The 22084-nt window shown below is 43.5% G+C and overlaps 2 protein-coding genes across 11 annotated transcripts; one reads left to right on the forward strand and one right to left on the reverse strand.

Moving 5' to 3' along the window:
- The first annotated feature begins 2367 nt into the window (after window positions 1-2367).
- LOC126985205 (peroxiredoxin 1-like) lies at window positions 2368-8171 on the forward strand. Its single transcript, XM_050839781.1, has 5 exons — window positions 2368-2532; window positions 5112-5395; window positions 5550-5712; window positions 6617-6707; window positions 7138-8171. Exons 2-5 carry the CDS (start codon window positions 5139-5141, stop codon window positions 7221-7223), a joined length of 597 nt encoding a protein of 198 aa, XP_050695738.1. The 5' UTR covers window positions 2368-2532; window positions 5112-5138; the 3' UTR covers window positions 7224-8171.
- Window positions 8172-9422: 1251 nt separating this feature from the next.
- On the reverse strand, window positions 9423-18897 carry LOC126985204 (hydroxyacylglutathione hydrolase, mitochondrial-like). 10 transcript variants are annotated; one of them, XM_050839777.1, is made up of 11 exons: window positions 18655-18897; window positions 16246-16337; window positions 15644-15759; window positions 15108-15229; window positions 14182-14411; window positions 13224-13327; window positions 12709-12853; window positions 12446-12589; window positions 11342-11746; window positions 11118-11230; window positions 9423-10922 (listed from the first exon to the last, which is right to left on the reverse strand). In XM_050839777.1, exons 2-8 carry the CDS (start codon window positions 16313-16315, stop codon window positions 12453-12455), a joined length of 924 nt encoding a protein of 307 aa, XP_050695734.1. In that variant the 5' UTR covers window positions 16316-16337; window positions 18655-18897; the 3' UTR covers window positions 9423-10922; window positions 11118-11230; window positions 11342-11746; window positions 12446-12452. The 10 variants fall into 10 exon arrangements, with proteins under 10 accessions (XP_050695734.1, XP_050695729.1, XP_050695736.1 ...); XM_050839772.1 differs by having other exon boundaries at window positions 9423-11035; XM_050839779.1 differs by lacking the exon at window positions 11118-11230.
- Window positions 18898-22084: the final 3187 nt, after the last annotated feature.

The following is a 22084-nucleotide window of genomic DNA, read 5'->3' on the forward strand; positions in this document are numbered from 1 at the left end:
CTTGCCTTTCTACACCACTTATCACCACCCCCACCGCCGCCGCACAACACCAAACCAGCCAACTCCAGCCAACCACCGTACCATCACTTCTCCCTTCCTTCCCTCACCACCTTTCAACACCACTGTCACCACCACTGCACACTCAGCACACTGTAAAGTCCTCCCTCACTCAGTCAGTCCGCCAGTTCGCATTTCTCCCTCCGCGCATCGTCAGGTGAGAGAAATTCAGGTGACTTTCCGCCTTGAGACCATCGATTTTCTCCCATAAGCGGTGATTTCGAGACACAGACAGGCTGGTGCAGAGCTTCCTAACATCCATGGGCACACGGTAGGTTTCCCAGCTGCCCGGAATATGCTGCAGTGCACGATTTAACGGAGAGGACGGATTGCGATAACCCACTCCAACATAGCTGCTCTTTAACTGGAGCAGCTGACAGAGAGAGCGAGCGAGCTGCCGAGGCTATTGAATGGAGCGTCCCCGTGACTCGTGCAACCGTGCCAGGTGTTGCCGAGCGGGTTGATGGCGTGACTCCTGATTTCTGACCGCAGTGCCGTGGTAATTGTACTTATTCCACGCTGCACTGCTGCCGTAAAGGAAGGCATAGACACCGGCATTGATGAGAGCGCCTTAGAATGCCCCCGTGGCCTTCAAAGTTGCAAACAGGAAAATACCAGTGACGATTCCGCGTTAAAAGGTTATTCTACGCATTTCCCGAGAGGTGGAATATTACCGCCAGCGTGTGTCTCCATGGCATTACCAGCTTAGAAATAGAAATAGGTGATTGCCATTGAAATTACGAAGCTATCAACTCCTACTCAATTGCAATTAAATAAATGTAACAGCCAGCATATTTTAGGGCCAACAAGGACATTTAAACCATCGTAGACTGTCCCAATACACGTAACTTCAGATAGTGAGTTATATGCGTGTTATAACTCGTTTACTTGGTTTGCATAGGAAGAAACACGAAATAAAGAAACAAACTAAAACTATTTACCAGCGGATAAAATTTACCACTTGACAGTACCGTGTGTTCCAACCCCCCTATCTCTCTCTCTCTCTCTCTCTCTCTCTCTCTCTCATGTGGGAGCAGGATTTTAGGCCTATAAGTAATACAAGTACGTAGTAGTAGTAGGCAATTTAGGCCTCGATGCTGATCGAGGAACATACTTGTAATTAATTGAACTAAGATGTAAGAGAGAGAGAGAGAGAGGGGACTGTAGGCCTAATAAGTTACCATGACGCAAACCACCGTTGTTATCTATTTTTTTATCAGCACATTAGGCAAAACGCCGATAGGCTTCGAAAATAAAACAAAACAATAACACATACACACACACACACACACTCTGAAGCCCTCACTATAATGACATATAATGAGGGAAGCGCGCGGTGCATTTGTCAGTGACTCGCCAAGCTAAAATCCGCTCACACAGTTTTCTTTTTATAAATCCTCCATGACTCATCCACTTCCCTTGAACCTAACACCCACAAGACCCATAACAGATCTTTAACCATCATAGCATCTTGGCGAGACAGTGTTTGAAGGCAGCTGAGGCGTGAAAAAACCTTCTAGAAGATTTCATTTAAGGACAGACGAGAATGCCGACACCACCTCACAAATTATCATTTTTATTTATTTTAGCCGTTTCTCAGCCACCTCCCACATAGCCTACCCCTACCAGACACGAAACAGACCCTAAGCCATCATGCTATTATTGATACAAAGAGATCAGAGAGGAGATAAGGGTGGAAAATGCTATATTCACACTGCTATGAAAAGTGGGGGAGGGGCAGACACGCCTTCCCCGCACCGCCCCTAGATTACCGAACACACCTTATCCTTTTCGTCAATTATCCATGAACTATCCCTCCCTGTGAGCCTACCTCCACCTCGGGCAAAGAACTGACTCTAAACTATTATTGTATGTTTGGTGTATGGTGATTAAGGGCAGGTGAGGGAAGGAAATAGGTAATGAAGACTAGCTTAGCGGTGCGACGGCGTGCCAGACACGACCCCCCCCCCCCAACCCGTAACCTACCGCCCCTAGATAGCCGAACACACCCTATCCTTTTCGTCAATCATCCATGAACTATCCCTCCCTATGAGCCTACCTCCGCCTCAGACAAAGAACTGACTCTAAACTATTATTGTATGTTTGGTGTATGGTGATTAAGGGCAGGTGAGGGAAGGAAATAGGTAAGGAAGACTAGCTTTGCGGCGCGGTGCGAAGACGAGCCAGCCACGGCCCCCACTTCCCCCCCTTCTAGATTACCACACAATCCTAACCTTTTCAATTATCCATGAACTAACCATTCCCATGACACTATCTCCACCTCAGACGTACAATAGCCGCTAAACTATCATTCTGTCGTTGGTGCATAGTGATTGAGGGTGGCTGAATGGTTGAATTAGCTGTTAGACGTTTGGTTGCTGGAGGCGGTTGGCAAGGTGGCGGACAACGGCAGACCACCATAGCACTCGGTCCCAGTAATCCTCAACCACCAAAGGTAGCTCTTCTTCTCCCCAGGTATGTCCAACCCTGTCAACTCCTGTCTATCTGGCCTTAAAGCTTAAATTCTGTCCTCAGTGAGTGTCTGCTATTTGACAGAACGTGGCATGGCTTAGCTACACAGACTGGTGCACCGTGAAATCGATTTTGTTTAATATAATTGATATTTATCTCGCGTTGGGAGTGTGTGTACTGTGTGTGTGTGTGTACAGGTGTTCAAACCGGCATTAAACGTAAAGTACTGCCTGCGTGTGTTAATAGCATATCTGAGTGCTTAGACGCTTTAAAAATAGCCATGTCATTACTAGGCTAGGCTGGGGTAGGCGAAACCATGGCCCTGGGAATGGGAATCTACCGGTTTTTGAGCTGAAATGGTCCTATGTCTTGCCCTGAGGCTATACGAAGACTTGGGATATGGTAGTAATAGCTGTAGTGCTTAGACGCTTTAAAAAAACACCCATATCATTACTAGGCTAGGCTGGGATGGGCGAAACCGTATGTAGCCCTAGGGGTGGTTTTCTACCGTTTTTAGGCTGAAATGGTCCCATGTCTTGCCCGAGGCGCTATACGAGTAGGCAACTTGGAATATACAGTCAAGAATTCACATGTATAACTTAACCACAAGTGCATCTAATTGCCCTTAAGCAGGATAATTAAACTGTTTATGGGCGTAGTAAGGCATCTGGGTCTGGATATATGTCTGTCTGTACATGTCTGTGTTCATGTGTCTGTCTATCTTAAGTCTGTATATATCAGTTTCCATTACTATTACACTTATATCACAGTTTCCAATACTATCATAAACTGCAGTACTAGTCTTCCATTCCGTCCGTTAATCCGCCGCTTGGAAGCATCCCGACCATCTCTCTATCAGCATCCATGCGAGATAAGCAGATGATTGTGGATGCTTGAAAACAGCGTTGCGGTAAACATGGGGATAACAGTGACAATGGTGGCTACGGGGATCGTCTTGGCCATGGCGAACACGTGTGGGCCATGGCTGGTGGTCACAAAGGGAAGGCCAGACAGGGCGGGACGCGAGTGCTCGGCGAAGGTGCTGGACAAAGCTAAGCTGGGGGTGTGGGGGTGAAGTGTGGCAACGCTGGGTTATGCAACTGTGCGTATATGTAAGACCTCGATAGATAAACGGGTTGATAAATACGACTTACCTCGATAGATAGATGGGTTGATAAATACGTAATACTTCGATAGATAAATAGGCTGCTCGGTAGATAAATGGGTTGATAACTATGAGATCGATAGATAAATGGGTTGATAAATACGTAATAGCTCGATAGATACATGGGTTGATTAATATGACGCTCGATAGATAAACGGGCTGATAGATAAATATGATAGGCATAGTCTCCATTATCCTTCCATCTATTTCTTCTTTTATCAATTATTCGAGAGAGAGAGAGAGAGAGAGAGAGAGAGAGAGAGAGAGAGAGAGAGAATTATGTAACAGTATTTTAATATCATAGCGACTTTAAGTTTTCTAATCCTAATCTCTTGCGTGCGCACACACACACACATACACACACATCTTTTGACTGGCTGAACATACACATACACACATGTCGGGAGGGTACCTGGTGGTGATTACGAGTCCAACACGTGATCAAGCCGTGGTGAATTACATACCTTTTGACTGGGTGAAGTGCTTGCATCATCCATAAATCAAGTGTGTTATGCCTACTTGCTATCATCATGACCAAGCACTTATCTCACTGGTAGCATCTACGTGCCAGGCCAACTATAAAAGACCTTACTAGAACTGTACTTTGCCATGTAGTAGGTCAAGAGGAGAAGGGTTTAGATAGTTTTTTTGTAAGGAAGATGGAAGAGTTAGATAGCTGTAGATATATGCCATATTTTTGTGGATAGGTAAGATAGTCCTACCTTCCAACTTTTAAGGGAAACTAAGAACAAATGAAAATAATAACAATAATAAGAAGAAGAAATGTTTAGATCGCTTCATGTAAAGGCCTTATAATGTAGCTCCATGGATGGGGAGACTATCCTAAATGTTCCGGGGTTATATTTTCAATGGTAAACTTGTGTAATTTCAGAGTGTGGTTTGGGTTACACTGGTTCAGCTATAGACCAGTAAAACATAGGTAAAAATATAAATAGATAGATAGATGTGATGAAAGAAATGGGTGAAAATGCAGATAGATAAACTGATATGATAAAACATTGATAAAACTGCATAGATAGATAGATAGACTTATATGATGAAACAAATTAGTAACAATGTTGATTGATAGATATATAGATAGTGTAGGATGTTTTGAGAGCAGAGAACTGATACTGATATGATGACACAAGTATATAAAAATACAGACTGATAGATAGATAGATAGTGTAGGATGTTTTGAGAGCAGATAACTGATTGACTGATATGATGAAACAAGTAGATAAAAATACAGCCTGATAGATAGTGTAGGATGTTTTGAGAGCAGAGAACTGATAGACTGATATGATGAAACAAGTAGATAAAATAGACTGATAGATATATATAGTGTAGGATGTTTTGAGAGCAGAGAACTGATTGACTGATTTAACACTAAAGCATTTCCACACTCACCCATCAGGCCAAGCTGCATAACTCCACTTCCACCATGAGCAACAAGGTACCTGCCCTCACCAAGCCGGCTCCTGCCTTCAATGGGACAGCGGTGGTGGACGGGCAGTTCAAGGAGATCTCGCTGACGGACTACAAGGGAAAGTACCTGGTCCTGTTCTTCTACCCACTGGACTTCACTTTTGTCTGCCCCACCGAGATCATCGCCTTCTCGGACAGGGCGGAGGAGTTCAGGAAGATCGGCTGTGAGCTTGTGGCTTGCTCCACCGACTCCCACTTCTCACATCTGGCTTGGTGGGTTGATGTCTGAAAGATGAAGTTTGTGTAGAAATTTGTCATAATCATTTGATACTTCATGGCAGAATAGAGGATAAAGGCTTCTCCCAAAATCCTCAACCTCTCTATCTATCTATCTCCAGTAAGCTTATGTTGTGTCTGCTTTTTCCAGGATCAACACTGCTCGGAAGGAGGGTGGCCTGGGCAAGATGAACATTCCCCTCCTGGCTGATAAGTCCATGGAAATCTCCCGGGCCTACGGTGTGCTGAAGGATGACGAGGGGCTCTCCTTCCGAGGACTCTTCATCATCGACATCCAGCAAAATCTGCGACAGGTGAGCCACTCAATAACCTCTGTGATCCTATCGCTCCTTTTATACAGCACAGGAAGTAGCTCTATTATACAGCAAAGGAAGTAGCTCTTTTATACAGCAAAGGAAGTAGTTCTATTATACAGCAAAGGAAGTAGCTCTATTATACAGCAAAGGAAGTAGTTCTTTTATACAGCAAAGGAAGTAGCTCTTTTATACAGCAAAGGAAGTAGCTCTATTATACAGCAAAGGAAGTAGCTCTTTTATACAGCAAAGGAAGTAGCTCTTTTATACAGCAAAGGAAGTAGCTCTATTATACAGCAAAGGAAGTAGTTCTTTTATACAGCAAAGGAAGTAGCTCTTTTATACAGCAAAGGAAGTAGCTCTATTATACAGCAAAGGAAGTAGTTCTTTTATACAGCAAAGGAAGTAGCTCTTTTATACAGCAAAGGAAGTAGCTCTTTTATACAGCAAAGGAAGTAGCTCTATTATACAGCAAAGGAAGTAGCTCTATTATACAGCAAAGGAAGTAGCTCTATTATACAGCAAAGGAAGTAGCTCTATTATACAGCAAAGGAAGTAGCTCTATTATACAGCAAAGGAAGTAGTTCTTTTATACAGCAAAGGAAGTAGTTCTTTTATACAGCAAAGGAAGTAGTTCTTTTATACAGCAAAGGAAGTAGTTCTTTTATACAGCAAAGGAAGTAGTTCAAGGACAATATATAGACAATCAACAACAGAAAAAGCTTGCTAGATGCTGCTCAAATGAAGGAAGATGGGAGAGGTCAAAGGGCAGGTCAATTTTGCATGTACAGGTGTCTTGATACTCTGCAATTGCTCTTCTTATACTCAGGGAAACGCTCTTATTTCATTGGTCTACCTGGTCACCTCCTCTGTTCGGCCTTTGACCTCCTAACACGCTTTCCAGGTCACCATCAACGACCTTCCAGTGGGGCGTGACGTTGACGAAACTCTCCGCCTGGTCCAAGCATTCCAGTTTGTCGACAAGCATGGGGAAGGTGTGTTGTCATGTGCCTGGTGTTGACACATCTGTTGGTGCCCTTCAGAAACCATCTTGAATGGTGTTGTCATGCTAACTGCCCCTCGGAACTCAATAACTGCCCCTCGGAACTCAATAACTGCCCTTTGGAACTCAATAACTGCCCTTCAGAACTCAATAACTGCCCTTCGGAACTCAATAACTGTCCTTCGGAACTCAATAACTGCCCTTCAGAACTCAATAACTGCCCTTTGGAACTCAATAACTGCCCTTTGGAACTTGATAACTACCCTTTGGAACTTGATAATCTCATGAAATATTGCTTCCAGTCATATTCAGTCATCATTCATTAACTTCTTATAGATTATTAAGCATTAGCTGATTAGTTTTTCATGCTTCCTCTGCACCTTATAACCAGCCTCCTAACACCTCTCTCTCCCTTGTGTCAGTGTGTCCCGCTGGTTGGAAGCCCGGCAGCAAGACCATGAAAGCAGACCCCACAGGCAGCAAGGAGTACTTCAGCACCGAGAACTGAGGTGTGGCGGTATCTACGAGTGTTTACATGAGCGCGTGATAACAGCTCTAGGGTAGCTTTGGGCATGGAAGAGTGTTTGAATTTTTGAAGGTATATGAGTGTTCCTTTGTAATAATTATGGTCTTTTTCTGTTGATTTTTAGTTTTATTTAGGGAGTCTTGATTCTGGAAAGTGTATGTGAGGTTATTTTTGTGCATGGATTAGCATTTCAATACTGGAATGGATTGTGGCAATGTGCAAGTGTTCCAAAGTGGTCATTGCCATTTTAATTTACCTCTTATGTGCAAGTGTTTCTCAGTGGTCATGGCCAGTTTAGTTTACCTCTTACATTTTGGTTCATAGTCTTGAATGCAACAATGTTTTCATGCAAGGAGAATTCATATACTCGAGCAACTCCCGTAAAATTAAGTATATTCATGCCAAGGATAATTACCAGTATTTCCATGAGGCTTTCCAAGGTATATGAATGCTAATGTACACTAGTTATTGTGTTACCTTGAATGTAACAATGTTTTCACACGAGTGCTCACTAACCTGTCAGAAGATTCAGATACTCAAGCACCTCCTGTAAACCCTTAAGTATATTCATGCCAGGATAATTACCTGTATTTCCATGAGGCTTTTCAAGGTATATGAATGCTCCTGAACACTTAAGTTATTTTATCATTTTTCCCTATGAAGTAAAAAGCCAGTATTTTCAAGCAGGGAGTAGGTATTAATCTAACTCTAGGACTTATAGCCACACAGCAATGGTTAGCTATGTATTACCTGCAGTATTCTTGTAATGCCAGTAAAAACTTTCATTTTCACTTTTGTTTCGATGAGTGACAGCTGTGAACGGAATGACCAATGGCAGCGGCAGTGATAAGATTTTCACTTGCCTCAAAATGCAGCTGAGTGAGGGAACGAATGTCAGCTTACACAAATAATAAAGTATCTTGAATCATACTGGAATATTTGACTTCCTGGCTTGGTGTTATCATTACTTAAGCTGCAGAACAAAGGCCTTTCCCAATGTACTCCTGGTTCTGTCTGAGGTCACTGTATTTTAACCTGACTCCAAAAGATCATAATTCTCAACTGCTGAACAAAGGCCTTTCCCAGTGTACTCCTGGTTCTGTCTGAGGTCACTATTTTAACCTGACTCCAAAAATCCCTATTTCTCAACTGCAGAACAAAGGCCTTTCCCAATGTACTCCTGGTTCCATCTGAGGTCAATGTACTCTAAGATGGCCCACAAAGATTATGATTCAACCTCTCCACCTGGTTCTCTGTCTTCTCTATCATCTACAACTCTATACTGAACAAACTCTTCCTCATCTCTCTGTCTGGGTAGTGTATTGAGGGGAGAGCAAATGTGTTAATGGCTATAATGTAATGCTTTTATTGAATGGAAGTGAAAGCAAAGTCAACCTCTCCACCTGGTTCTCTGTCCTACACAACTCTATACTGAACAAACTCTTCCTCATCTCTCTGTCTGGGTAGTGTAATGTAGGGAGATCAAATGTGTTAGTGGCTATTAAGGTCTGTCCACACAGTCAAACACTGTCCGACGAACACCCACCGTTACCAGTTAACAACGAGAAGCAGAAAGGAGCACTGATGACAGCAGTGAGCACCAAGGGGTGTAACACACACTGCCCGTGTTTGTAGTGTCAGAACTTTGGACACTATCTGGCAGGACAGAGGCGTGGAAGCATGACATTGTCAGGCACAGGATGAACACAGTTACTTGTTTACCGGATGAACTGAGGCTGTCAGTTGATTAGGTCTCACCTGCCCTGTCAACATGGCTAGCCATACGTCTGTCAGTTGTCTCCATACTAACATACTGACACTGACTTAGATACCTGTGTGTTGCCAGCGGACATTGGCTTTGAACACTGTCTGCCGGGTTTTGCCTGGTGAACGGAGTAGAAACTATGGTATACAACTTCATCTGGTACCACTGTTTGTTGCCATATGAACTTCCGTCGTTTCAACGCTTATGACGACATCCTGCTTCGCCTTATGATATGGTAACAGTGTTTGTTCGACAGACAGAGTTCGACCGTGTGGACGAACCTTTATATAATGCTTTTATTTAATGGAAGGGAAGGCAAAGTTACCCTCTCCACCTTGTTCTCTGTCCTCCACAACTCCTTATCTCATCTCTCTGTCTGGGTAGTGTGATATAGGGAGATCAAATGGGTTAGTAGCTATAATGTAATGCTTTTATTGAATGGAAGTGAAGGCAATGTTACCCTGTTGACTTGGGAAACTGGACATCAGAAACCATATATGACATTGTAAAAACACTTGTAAGTACATTTTGTGACCCAACAGAAAAGATAACAATAAAATGCCGACCTCAATGACGAATACACACAAAGTAACAGACAAACTCACGCAGGGCTGTAGAAGCAATGGACATTGTGACGTAACGGAGGAGATAATAACAACTGAATGGTGACCTCAGTGACAAACACACATACAATCGTAAACGTAACGGACAAACACACACACCCACACAATTGAAATAACAGACAAACACACACACACACAAGAACATATGAAAAACAGACATACGTACTCACACAACCATATGAAACGGCCGTCCATACCTTACGACACTCCTTCCCCTGCTCAAATACAGTAGGGTGGATGCATACACTGGTCTACCTGCTTCTGCTCTTCTGCTTAAGGCCTCTGCTAGACTAGTGGCCTTGATGCTTCATACATACACATCTGGGCTTGGAAAACGTAACCTGTATCTGCTTGTCTGTCTGTCTGCCTGTCTTCTGGTACATGTTCCTGCCTGCTTGTCTTCTGCTAAGCTCCCTGCCTGCTTAGAATAGGGGTAACTTGCCTTGCATCTGGGAGGGGGTAAGAGATGATTGTGGGTATAGCAAACAACTATAACAATAATAATAACTAATAATAATAATAATGACAATTATAATTCCATCTATACTTATGTAGTAGTAGTAGTAATAGCAATTGTAATAGTAGTAGTATATGTAGTAATAGTGGCTGTAATTGTAGTAGCATCAGCAGCAGTAGTAGTAGTAGTAGCAGCAGCAGCAGTAATAGTAGTAGCAGTAGTAGTAACAATAGTAGCAGGCCTTACATCTTATCTTTTTAGTATATACATCATAGAACTGCTAAAACAAAGTCAACTTCTCTCTTATACATATCTTATGCATGAAACGGAAGCCTTTTAACAAAACTCTACATAATGAGTCATAATCTCACACATCAGAAAAGAGCAGTAATATTCTAACTAACACCATGGCTGCAAAATCCCTCTGAGAATAAACACCTCCCTCATTCAAGACCTATGGAGTATTGCAGGTGTTCCATGGTTCAAGAGTCCAACACAGTCATTGTAAGTTAACAGACAAGCATGAAGGGCTGTACAAATAATGAACAAACTCACACACATTATACTGCCTCTGTTCTTATGGGACAGTTCAAGAGTCCAACACAGGGCCTTTGTAAGCAGCCAAACCTAACTGTATTTTCCACAGTGATCAGTTACGTCCATCCGATACCAGATAATAAAGAGACTTCCTGAAATGTCCTCCTTCTTATATAAACACTTAACACTATACAAGCAATTTCATGGTATTTTCCCTTTGGTTGGGGACATTACTAACTTACTGCATGTATTGGACTGTGAAACTGGCCCTATGACTCTTGCTAACTTGCTAAACAAACCTCTGCTATCATATCAGGCTTGTGCCATTTCCAGGGTAATTTGGTTGGGAGCTTACAAACTTGCTGTATGTATTAGACTGTGAAACTGGCCCTCTGACTCCTGCTAAACAAACCTCTAACATCATATCAGGCTCTGACTCCAGCTAAACAGACCTCTAACATCATATCAGGCTTGTGGCATTTCGCTAAACAGACCTCTAACATCATATCAGGCTTGTGGCATTTCCAGGGTAATTTGGTTGGGAGCTTACAAACTTGCTGTATGTATTAGACTGTGAAACTGGCCCTCTGACTCCTGCTAAACAGACCTCTAACATCATATCAGGCTTGTGGCATTTCCAGGGTAATTTGGTTGGGAGCTTACAAACTTGTTGTATGTATTAGATTGAAACTGGCCCTCTGACTCTTACTAAACAGACCTCTAACATCATATCAGGCTTGTGCCATTTCCAGGGTAGTTTTCAGTATGCTCAAAACAGACTTATCACTGTGACATTCCCAATATGCTCCTCAGAAATACTTCAACACACATTTTCATTCACTCTGGCAACTCCGACTGAGAGATACACACAGAGACAGACCAGGTTATTTTCCTGGTAGATGTGAAAAGTGTACAGCATCTCATCTGACACATCGAACACTACGGCACAGAGTCGGGTCTTACGGTCGTATGCACCTCTACGTAGCAAAGACTCGAAAGAACAAATTTACAATGTGTGGCATCGAGCTACAAAACGAAACCCAGATGTGGACTTACAACTAGAAGGGAACTCAAACACTGATGCGATGACGATGGGCCTTCCAAAACACTTCCTTGGGCATGGCTGTAAGAAAGGACAGAATTAGTACACACACACACACACCCCAGAATTAACATATAAGACAACATTTTACTAGATCAAGTCAGGTAAGGTAAGCTAAGGTAAGGTTTGGGCATTGCTGTAAGAAAGGACAGAATTAGTATACACACACACACACACACACACACACACTCAAGAATTAAAATATAAGACAACGTTTTACTAGATTAAGTCAGGTAAGGTAAGGTAAGACTTGGGCATTGCTGTAAGAGAAGACAGAATTTGTACTACACACACACACACACACACACACACTCCAGAATTAAAATATAAGACAACATTTTACTAGATTAAGTCAGGTAAGGTAAGGTTAGGTAAGGCTTGGGCATTGCTGTAAGAAAGGACAGAATTTGTACTACACATGCACACACACACTCCAGAATTAACATATAAGACAACATTTTACTAGATTAAGTCAGGTAAGGTAAGGTTAGGTAAGGCTTGGGCATTGCTGTAAGAAAGGACAGAATCTGTAATACACATACACACACACACTCCAGAATTAACATATAAGACAACATTTTACTAGATTAAGTCAGGTAAGGTAAGCTAAGGTAACCAAACTCATGACCAACCAATTATAAACCACACAACCAAAGGAATGAGAGTGAGGACAATGGTTAAACTCTCTCTTTAGGAAGTTGGACAGCCTAGGGCCCTCACCTCGTCTCTAGAGCTTGGGTGGCTTCCAGTTGTCCTTCTCAGCCCTCACAGCAGTCATGGTCTCAATGGGGTCTGAGGTCTTGACATGCTCCTGAACGCTGGCCTCACCCACACGCATAAAGGGGTTGATGGTCTTCTCCTGGCCTGAAAAAGATCATGGAATTGTTACTTATTTTTTTTTTTTTAGAGCAAATATAGCAGGTCAAAAAAATAAATTAATGTATATCTGCCTCTCTCTCTCTCTCTCTCTCAACATTACGTACCGATCGTTGAAGGCACCGAGGGAAGGTTCTCATCGCGCCGTTTCTTGACCCAAGCAATCTTTTCCTGGATGGCTGAGTTGTTGGGTTCGACGTGTGCACCGAATCTGAGGTTCTGCAATGCGTATTCGTGGCCGCAGTACACAAGCTGGAAAATACAGAGGGTCATAAAACTATCCCTGGAAATGGCCCAAACTCTTACCAATCAACTATTTCTAAAGGTCAAAAAGGAGATCAGTCAGTTTCTAGTGAGTGTTTTTTTTAGGTTCATGATACAGAGGAAGGATCAAACTACCACCAGGTTCATAAAACTATCCCTGGAAATGGCCATAACTCTCATGAAAGTCTCATCAAATGTGTGTACTTGGGTGCTGGAATATTCTAAACACTATAGGAGTCTTTCCCATTCTTAGCAATCACATACTCTGTCCTCCCTTCCTCCAGTTCTCCCTGCATAAAGGAATTGAGCTGGACTGATGACGTGTAGGAGAGGACAGAGGGTTGTTCCGCTGGCTTACCGTGTGGTCAGGCAGCGCTCCCAGGACCCCAATCAGGGCGTGGTGCATCTGCTGGCCATCACCTTCGAAAAACTTCCCGCACCCTCCGATGAACAGCGTGTCACCTGAAAATAAATCATAATAATAATAATAATAATCATAATAATAGTAATAATAATAGGAAGGTAGGGTAAAGTTAGGCTAGGTAAGGTAAGGTATATTAAGACTAAGTTAGGCAAGGCAAGGGAAGTCAAGAGAAGGTTATGCTAGAATAACCCTTTCATTGCTAAACGCTCTCAGCGAGCGTTAGGCGTATTTGCTGGTGGCGCTAAACGCTCGCTGCGAGATCCACCCGCACTCAAATCTCCCGCGTATATGAGTGTTCCAACACTAATTCTCACAACACAGGATTGCCAATTGAGTGGATTCTTCACCAAATTTGATGGAAAATCATATCAGCCCAGCACGGCAAATCTACGGACGAATAACTGGTGGATGTTCTTGCCTAATATAGCGGCATTTTTGCATAGCTTCACCTATCACTTGACTGATTCTTTGACCAAATAGTTGTAAATATTGCAGTTGGCAATACTCCCTTGAAAGAATCTCAAGAAAAGATGTCCGCAGTTCCCTCAATACGGTTGATCATCCCGCACGCACCAACATAAGTTCACAAGAGAGGCATACATAACCGACTCCTATAGATCTGGACTTCCTCTTTCCAATGGTGTTTTTGTTTTTTAGCTGTGATAAATAGTTTTTGAGATACAGAGGTTAAAAGAGACCCCCCATTGGGCTCCCCAACTGCGCCTGAGGGGATAGTCGCGTCCACACCGCGCGCAAGGAAGGGTTAAGCAAGGCAAGGCAAGGTTAGGTTAGGTAAGGTTGGGTAAGGTCAGGTTAAGTTAGGTTAGGTAATGTTAGGTAAGGTTAGACAAGGTTAAGCTACACTAGGTCAGGTTACACCAACTCTACCCACCAGTAAAGACAGCTGGCTTGTGTTCCGGGTCATCTGAGGTCACATTATAGCAGATGTGGCCCTTGGTGTGACAAGGTGTGAAGAGACACTCGATCTTGAGAGAGCCAATGGTCAGGGTGTCTCCATGGCCCACCAGCTGCGTCAAGCCATCCACTCGCTCGTCTCCGCCCACAACCTTGAGCGGGTTTTCGTAGGAGCTCACCAACTCCTTGTTTCCGCCAGCATGATCCCTGGAAAGCAAGTGTCATGAGTGCTTATAGTTTTGTACACTAGATGAATTGATAATTCTACTACTGCTTCATTCATTCTGCCTTCCCATCCTCCTCAAACTCTTCCTTCCTCACCTGCTTTCCTTAAATAGCAGGTCTTATACATTAGATGCCTTCCCTTCCTCCTTAACCCCCTGACTGCAGATTTCCTACCAGAAGACCTCACCAAGCTACAGGAATGGAACAAAAAGTGGCTGCTACAATTCAATGAGGAAAAATGTAGTCCTGCACCTTGGGAGGGGATATCCAGCATACCAATACCACATGAGAAACACTCCACTATCCACCACAAAGGCAGAGAAAGACCTGGGAGTGTATGTTACCACGCTACCAGTGAAGGGATATCCAACATACCAATACCACATGGGAAATACTCCACTATCCACCACAGAGCCAGAGAAAGACCTGGGAGTGTATGTTACCAGGCTACCAGTGAAGGCAAAATCTGTGTCAATCGCAGCGGACGGGTTAAACTATTCTTCCCTTTCCCAGTTTCCATAACTAGTAAAATATTTCTTAGCATGACGAAGATCTTTCTCGGGAACACAATGGGAGAATGACGTGCAGAAAGTAAACATTGGAGATTAGTTAAGAGAGAGAAGACACACACACACACACACACACACAGACAATGATGGTGGTGTTGTATTAGCTTACCAATGGTGGTGCGTGGTGAGTACTGTGGTCAGATTAACACCAGCAGATTTAACAGCTTCCAACACTGTCTTGGGCTCCACCGGATCAACTATGGCAGCCTCCTTGCTCTTCTCATCCATCAACTGGGAACAAATTATTATCATTAGTAGTAGTGCTAGTAAGGGAAGGGAAGGTAAGGTAAGGGGAATAGAAGGTAAAGTAGTAGTGTTATAGTTTACAATCCAGGAGACACAAATGACTAAGTAAACTCTTTTGTATAAACAGGAATATGGAGGGAGGAAAGAAGAAAGGGACAATAGAAGGAATATTAAAAAAATAATAAATAAATAAATAAAGTATAAGCAAAGAAAGACAGAAGGAAGAAAGAAAGAGAGAAGATAATGGATGAAAAAAGAAGAAAGGACAAGGATTAAGATAGATAGATAGATAGACAGAGAGAGAGTTAATGGATGAAAGAAGAAACACAGTGAAGGAAGACCAAGAAACAAAAGATAGACAGATAGACAGAGATAGATGGAGGTCTTGGTCACACTCACCAAGTACATGTAGTTGTCCGAGAGGGCCGGCAGCACCTGGATCTTCATGGTGGTGTGTTCCTCGGTGGTCTGGGTGCTGTGGAACTTGCCTGACCCGACGCTGTACCACGCGTTGGCTGGCAGGGCAGGGAGAGCCACTTAAGATGTGATAAGAACCCCTTGACTGTGGATTTCCTACAAGAAGACCTCATCAAGCAACAGGAATGGAACAAAAAGTGGCTGCTACAATTCAATGAAGAAAAATGTCAAGTCCTGCAGCTTGGGAGGGGATATCCAGCATACCAATACCACATGGGAACATTCCAATATCTACCACAGAGGCAGAGAAAGACCTGGGAGTGTATGTTACCAGGCTACCAGTGAAGGCAAAATCCGTGCCAATTGCAGCAGACAGGATAAATACTAACTTCATAATAAGGTTCCATTACAAGAGAAAGAGAACAGTTTCCCTTACATCAGAGTGAAAAAGGAGTTTAAAAGATCCTAATAAATACTAACTAGCCATTCATCAAAGTAGGTTCCATTAAGAGAGAAAAAAGTTCCCCTTGCATTAATCTGAATAGAATATCTATGTATCAAAAACCTTATCTTTATATGAATACCTCTGAAGTAGGCAGCTGAGAGGCTCTGCACCGCCTGCTCCGGTAGGAGAGCCGAGACTAATCGAAACATTCACGCAGCATCCGTCTCTCAGCTGCAAGGAGGAGGATGACAGAGTGAGAAGCATTCAGCGTAACTGATCCTGGCTTATCATGCACAAAAAGGCTAAACTCTACTCACTACACTGCATGACAACACGGAATATATACTCTTTTGTCAACAGGGCAGCTTCACCTGATCCCTCCACTAGAACATGCAAGGTCATGATTACTCTCAACAATGTGCTTATCATCACTATCTCATAGTTGTTAAGTTGTATATGTGACTGCGCACTTCCTTGGGAGATGTATTAAGGACACAGATGACAAACAGGATATCTAGACACAGAATTAAACTGCAGGTTGGCAGATTATTGCAAAGCCAATGGATGGAAATTTGTCGACACCTGGGACAGTTTCTTTGGCAAGAACCACCTATACCAGAGGGACGGGGTTCACCTTTCATGGGAGGGGGTACAGATCTTGTCTGATGCCCTTGAATGTGGATTGGGGGCCCTGCAGGGTTTTTAGGGTAAGTAAGAAGCAGGCAGGCAGGAAGGGGGGTGGGGTCGCACTCTTCGTGAGGGACAATCTTAAGTGTGTCATCAACAACTCAATCAAGGAAGATAGCAATACAGAATCCCTCTGGGTAGAAACAGTAGGTAGGACGGAGAAGCTTGTCCTCGGAGTACTTTACAGACCGCCCAACCTTACCAGGGACAGTAGCCAACCCCTTTTACAAGAAATTAGTAGGGCGTCAAGATATAGGAATGTGTGTGTAATTGGGGATTTCAATTATAGGAACATAGAGTGGGATACTTTATCCGGAGACCAAGAGGCACAGGATTTGTTAGATGTGATACAGGATAGTTTCCTTAAGCAGTTAATTAGAACACCAACGAGGGAAGAAAATATTTTGGATTTGTTGTTAACTAATAGAGAGGATATAATAAGCAACATTGAGGTTGGGGATTCATTAGGTAACAGTGATCATAAGGAAATTAGATTTAATATTAAATGGGAGGAAAGAGTAAGCAGTAAGCCTTAGCTTGGTCAGAGAAATGGCAGATGAATTTTAACATCACCAAGTGTAGCGTACTTAGTGTAGGAACACGCAACCCATTACACGGGTATAGTTTAGACTCCACAGCGATGGGCAGGTCTGAGTGTGAAAGGGATTTGGGAGTGTTAGTGAACTCTGACCTAAAACTAAGGAAGCAATGTATTAGTGCGAAGAATAGGGCTAACAGGGTATTAGGCTTTATTAACAGGACGGTAACCAACAGGAGTGCAGAGGTCATCCTCAGACTCTATTTAGCGTTAGTTAGGCCACACTTAGATTATGCTGTCCAGTTTTGGTGCCCACACTACAGAATGGACATCATCTTGCTAGAATCAGTTCAGAGGTGGATGACCAAGATGATTCAGGGGCTGAGGAACCTCCTATATCAAAATAGGCTGAAACATCTAAACTTACATTCACTAGAGAGACGAAGAGTGCGGGGAGATCTGATAGAAGTATTCAAATGGGTCAAGGGTTACAACAAAGGCGATATAAGTAAAGTACTGAGAATTAGCCAGCAGGATAGAACTCGCAGTAATGGATAGATTTAGGAGAGATATAGGCAAGAATTGGTTTAGTAATAGGGTGGTGGGGGAATGGCATAGACTCAGCAATCACATAGTTAGTGCAGGGACGATAGCTTGTTTTAAGAGTAGACTGGATAGCTACATGGCCGAGGACGACAGGTGGCAGTGAGGTGTGGGTGCAGTAGGGTGACGGGGTGCTGGATGCGTGCCTGGGTACCGCCGGTATAACGAGGATCAAGCCTCTACCTGTAACCCCTGTAACTACGCCTCACCCACCGTGAGTAGTGGGGGGGATTCTGGAACTGCCCTGTGCAGGCCACCCGGCCTCTTGCAGTTTTCCTATGTTCTTATGTTCTTAATCTCTACCCACAGTGTCCTAGTTGACCTCACTGTTGTTATGAGCTTCTGAACACCTCTTATGCAGCCACACATCTGTTATGGAAGTATATATGTGACTGCACACTTCCTGCCTGTCCTACGAAATCTACCTACCAGCGCCCTGTCCTACACGCGACTACTCCAACGGGAGCAGGGAGTAACTCTCTCTCTCTCCCTGACCACCTGAGCCACATTAGGAGTGGAGCACAGTGGACTCCCAAGGTGACCCTGTTGAATATCACCAACTAGTAAACTACAAGACAAGACAATAGTTTCAGATGACAAACAGTATCTCTACCCACGGCATCTCCACCCACAGTGACCCAAGTTGACCTCGCCGCTGTTTTGACCTCCAGACCACCTCTAACGCACCCTCACTCCTGTTCTGTCCGTTGATTTACTCACCTGTTATCAGTTATCTCGCTCTGGAGGCTGCGGCAGCTTCCTCCTCCTCTTCTTCTTGTGCCCTGTTCACTTGTATCTTTTTGTACCGCCTTGCAGGTCCTCCTCCTTCTCCTGGTCCTGCCCTCTGCTTTTTAATCACACGCACCGCTTGTCAATGGCACTGTGTTATTTACTCCTGTGCCTTGCTGTTGACCTGCCGGGGGATTGTACCGCGGCCAGCCAAAACGCCCGCCATTTTGGGTGTTTTGGTTCCTCCTCTTCTTCTTCTCGTGACCTGTTCCACCCCGTCACTAGCTCTCCTCTCCTCTGATGTTTTTCTCTGGCTTTTCTTCCCTCACTTTTATTACTTCTGCTCACTAAGTAAATTATCCACAAACAACGTACGATTCACCCATACTGACACTCACACTATACATATCAAGTATTACTATTCTCAATTATGTCAAAAAAACGCATTTAATGGTTACTAAAATCGAATAAATAGGCCACCAATAAAAAAAATAAAAAAACCAAACATTTTAAAAGTAAACGATAAATAAAAATATAAAAGCTGAGCGTTACCTTATGGCATCGTTTTGCTTCATCCCCCTCCCCGTTACCCCCTTACTACCTCCCTCCCAACCTCCCACCCCGTTACCCCCTAGCCACTCCCCCCTCCCCAACACCTGAATGAAGAAAATTTAAAAAATCTCCCTTAATTCTCAACCAAACGAAATTTACTAAACGAGAAACTGTTCAGCATTTCATTTTACACTAGGAGAGTGCCGCAAACAGGAGAATTAGAGAGAAATGGCCCGGAAAATAGCTGAAATGTGAGAAAATTTTCGACAGTTGTTCAGAATCATGGGTATATCTACTTTATCAGCTTATCTATCGCAAAAACAAGACTAGAAACGCCTTCCCCGAGTCTTTAGCTTCATTTGGGTGCCAAGGACAAAGGAAATCACTGAGAAATAAAGCCACACTTTGGTAAACGCTGAAACTTTCTTTATATGGATATAACTCAATTACTAATGGAGCTAGACGAATTCTGAAAACGGCAATGGCTTTCTCGTGATCTGTTGCCCATGATAAGACCTGTCACCTTAAGAAGCGCCCCAGAATAAAGGCGTGAGAGGCCGTGAAATGTTTTGGGATGATTCCACATTATCGGTTATATCTCCGTTATTTTTTAACGTAGGACAAAACCGACACTAACACTGGATTTTTTAGTGTTTCCCCGAGGTTGTGGCACTTTTAAAACCCCGAAATAACCAATTTTGGTTTCGAAAATGGTAGTCACACCCCGTAGAGTTTTACATTTTACAAGCCTATATCTCGGTGGGTAGGCTTCGTATCGCAATTTAGAGGCCAGAAATGGGTTTGCCGGCACGTTTTACATATGATGAGTCCCTATTTGCAAGTAAATAGCTCCGATTAACGAAAATGGGTTCTGAGATTTTGGTCAGATTTCACTCGCCACCGCCAACTTTACAGGCCAATATCTCGGTAAATAAGCTTCCTATCGCAATTTAGAGGCCAGAAATAGGTTTGCGGGCACGTTTTACATATGATGAGTCCCCATTTGCGAGGAAATAGCCCCGATTAACGAAAATGGGTTCTCAAATTTTGGTCAGATTTCACTCGCCACCGCAAACTTTACAGGCCAACATCTCGGTAATTAGGCTTCGTATCGCAAATTGGAGGCAAGGAATGGACATTTCGGCACGCTTTACACAAGGAGAGTCTTCATTTCCAAGGAAATAGCCCCGATTAACAAAAATGGGTTCTCAAATTTTGGTCGAGAAAGCACGTTCTGGCCTCTGAGCTTGAACCTGAACTTGACGGCCCAGCCTCCTCCTCTCCGCCAATTTCCAAAGGCGAAAAAGGTTATAAATCGGGTTCCAATGATTGCTCCTTTGGCTCAGGGAATAGAAGAAGGGTCACACTACCACCTGGGCCATGAAAATACCCCTGGAAATGCTCAATACCCCTACGAAAGCCTTGTCAAATGCCCTCTACGTAACGAAAGACACGTCATGTTAATTATAAATGCATTCAGACGCCTCCACCCTTCACATCGACTCTTTCCAAAGGCCATAAAGGTTATAAATCGGGTCCTAATGACTGTTCTTTTCGGCTCAGGGCACAGAAGAAGGGTCAGACTACCACAAGGGTCATGATCGACGTAGCCTACGTACAGTACACCCCTGGAAATGCTTAATACCCTCCGAATTAAAGCCTTGTTAAAAAAGTGGCCACTTTTTAACAAGGAGAGTACGTCCCCATTTGCAAAGAAATAATCCCGAATAACGTACGAAAATAGGTTTTCAGATTTGTCGACCTGCCACCAACTTTACAGGCCAGTATCTTAGTTATAAGGCTGGGTATCGCAATTTCGAGGCCAGAAATGCCTTTCTCTCCACTTTCTTTCTCCAGACGATCCCTATTTGCAAGAAAATAGTCTCGAGTAACGAAAATAGGTTCAGATTTTGATCGAAGAATCTCCGCGGCATCGCTGCCCGGAGAGGCCGTGAGCGCCTCGCCCTCCCTCCGCCGCTCATATCAACTCTTTCCAAAGGCCAAAAAGGTTATAAATCGGGTTCTAATGAGTGTTCTTTTAGGCTCAGGATACAGAGGAAGGGCCAAACTACCACCAGGACCATGAAACCGCCCTTACAAAAGCCTTATCAAAACCCTCAGTCGCGGTCGCGTGCGGCGGACACACAGTCAGTCGATCGAACGAGAATGATTAGAAGAAGAGGAGGAGAAGGGACTTGATTGATTGATTGATAGTTTATTGTTGCAGGTAAACAACAAGGGAGAAGGGAGGAACATGCCATCCCAACCCCCAGGCAGGACAGAGTGTGATTATACAACTATTAATACATGTGTAGGTAGCACCATGAAATTAAAATACAATGGTAGGAAGGAAAGCACAACAAGGGAGGGGGCAGTACCTCCCCCTGGACAATAAGACAATAAAATGTGGGGACGGAGAACATTGCCCAAGCACTATAGATGGGAATGAATACAGAGATAGAGTAAATACTAGTCCTTAAAGTAAAATACTGCAGAGATCACAGCCTTGTATAGCACGGCAGTTTTTAAAAAATGAGAAGAGGAAGAGGAGGAGAGAAGAGAAACGAGAATGATAAGAAGACGAGGAGGAGGAGGAGGAAGAGGAGGAGGAGAGACTTATAAGATGAGAAGAGGAAGAGGAGAAGAGAGAAGAGAAACGAGAATGATGAGGAGAGGAGGATTAGGAGGAAGATGATTTAAGATGAACCTCCCAGTATCCAGCCAAGCAGATCCAAACACCTTAAACAAAACCCTAAAACAGCGATACCCAAACACCAAAACTCCCTTCCGAGTCCCCAAAAGACAGTAAAAACGAAGATAATAAAGAAAAACAATAAAAAACACTGAAATCTGAGAGTATGTGGCAACT

The sequence above is a fragment of the Eriocheir sinensis genome, chromosome 59, assembly GCF_024679095.1.
Source record: "Eriocheir sinensis breed Jianghai 21 chromosome 59, ASM2467909v1, whole genome shotgun sequence".
Lineage (NCBI taxonomy): Eukaryota > Metazoa > Arthropoda > Malacostraca > Decapoda > Varunidae > Eriocheir > Eriocheir sinensis.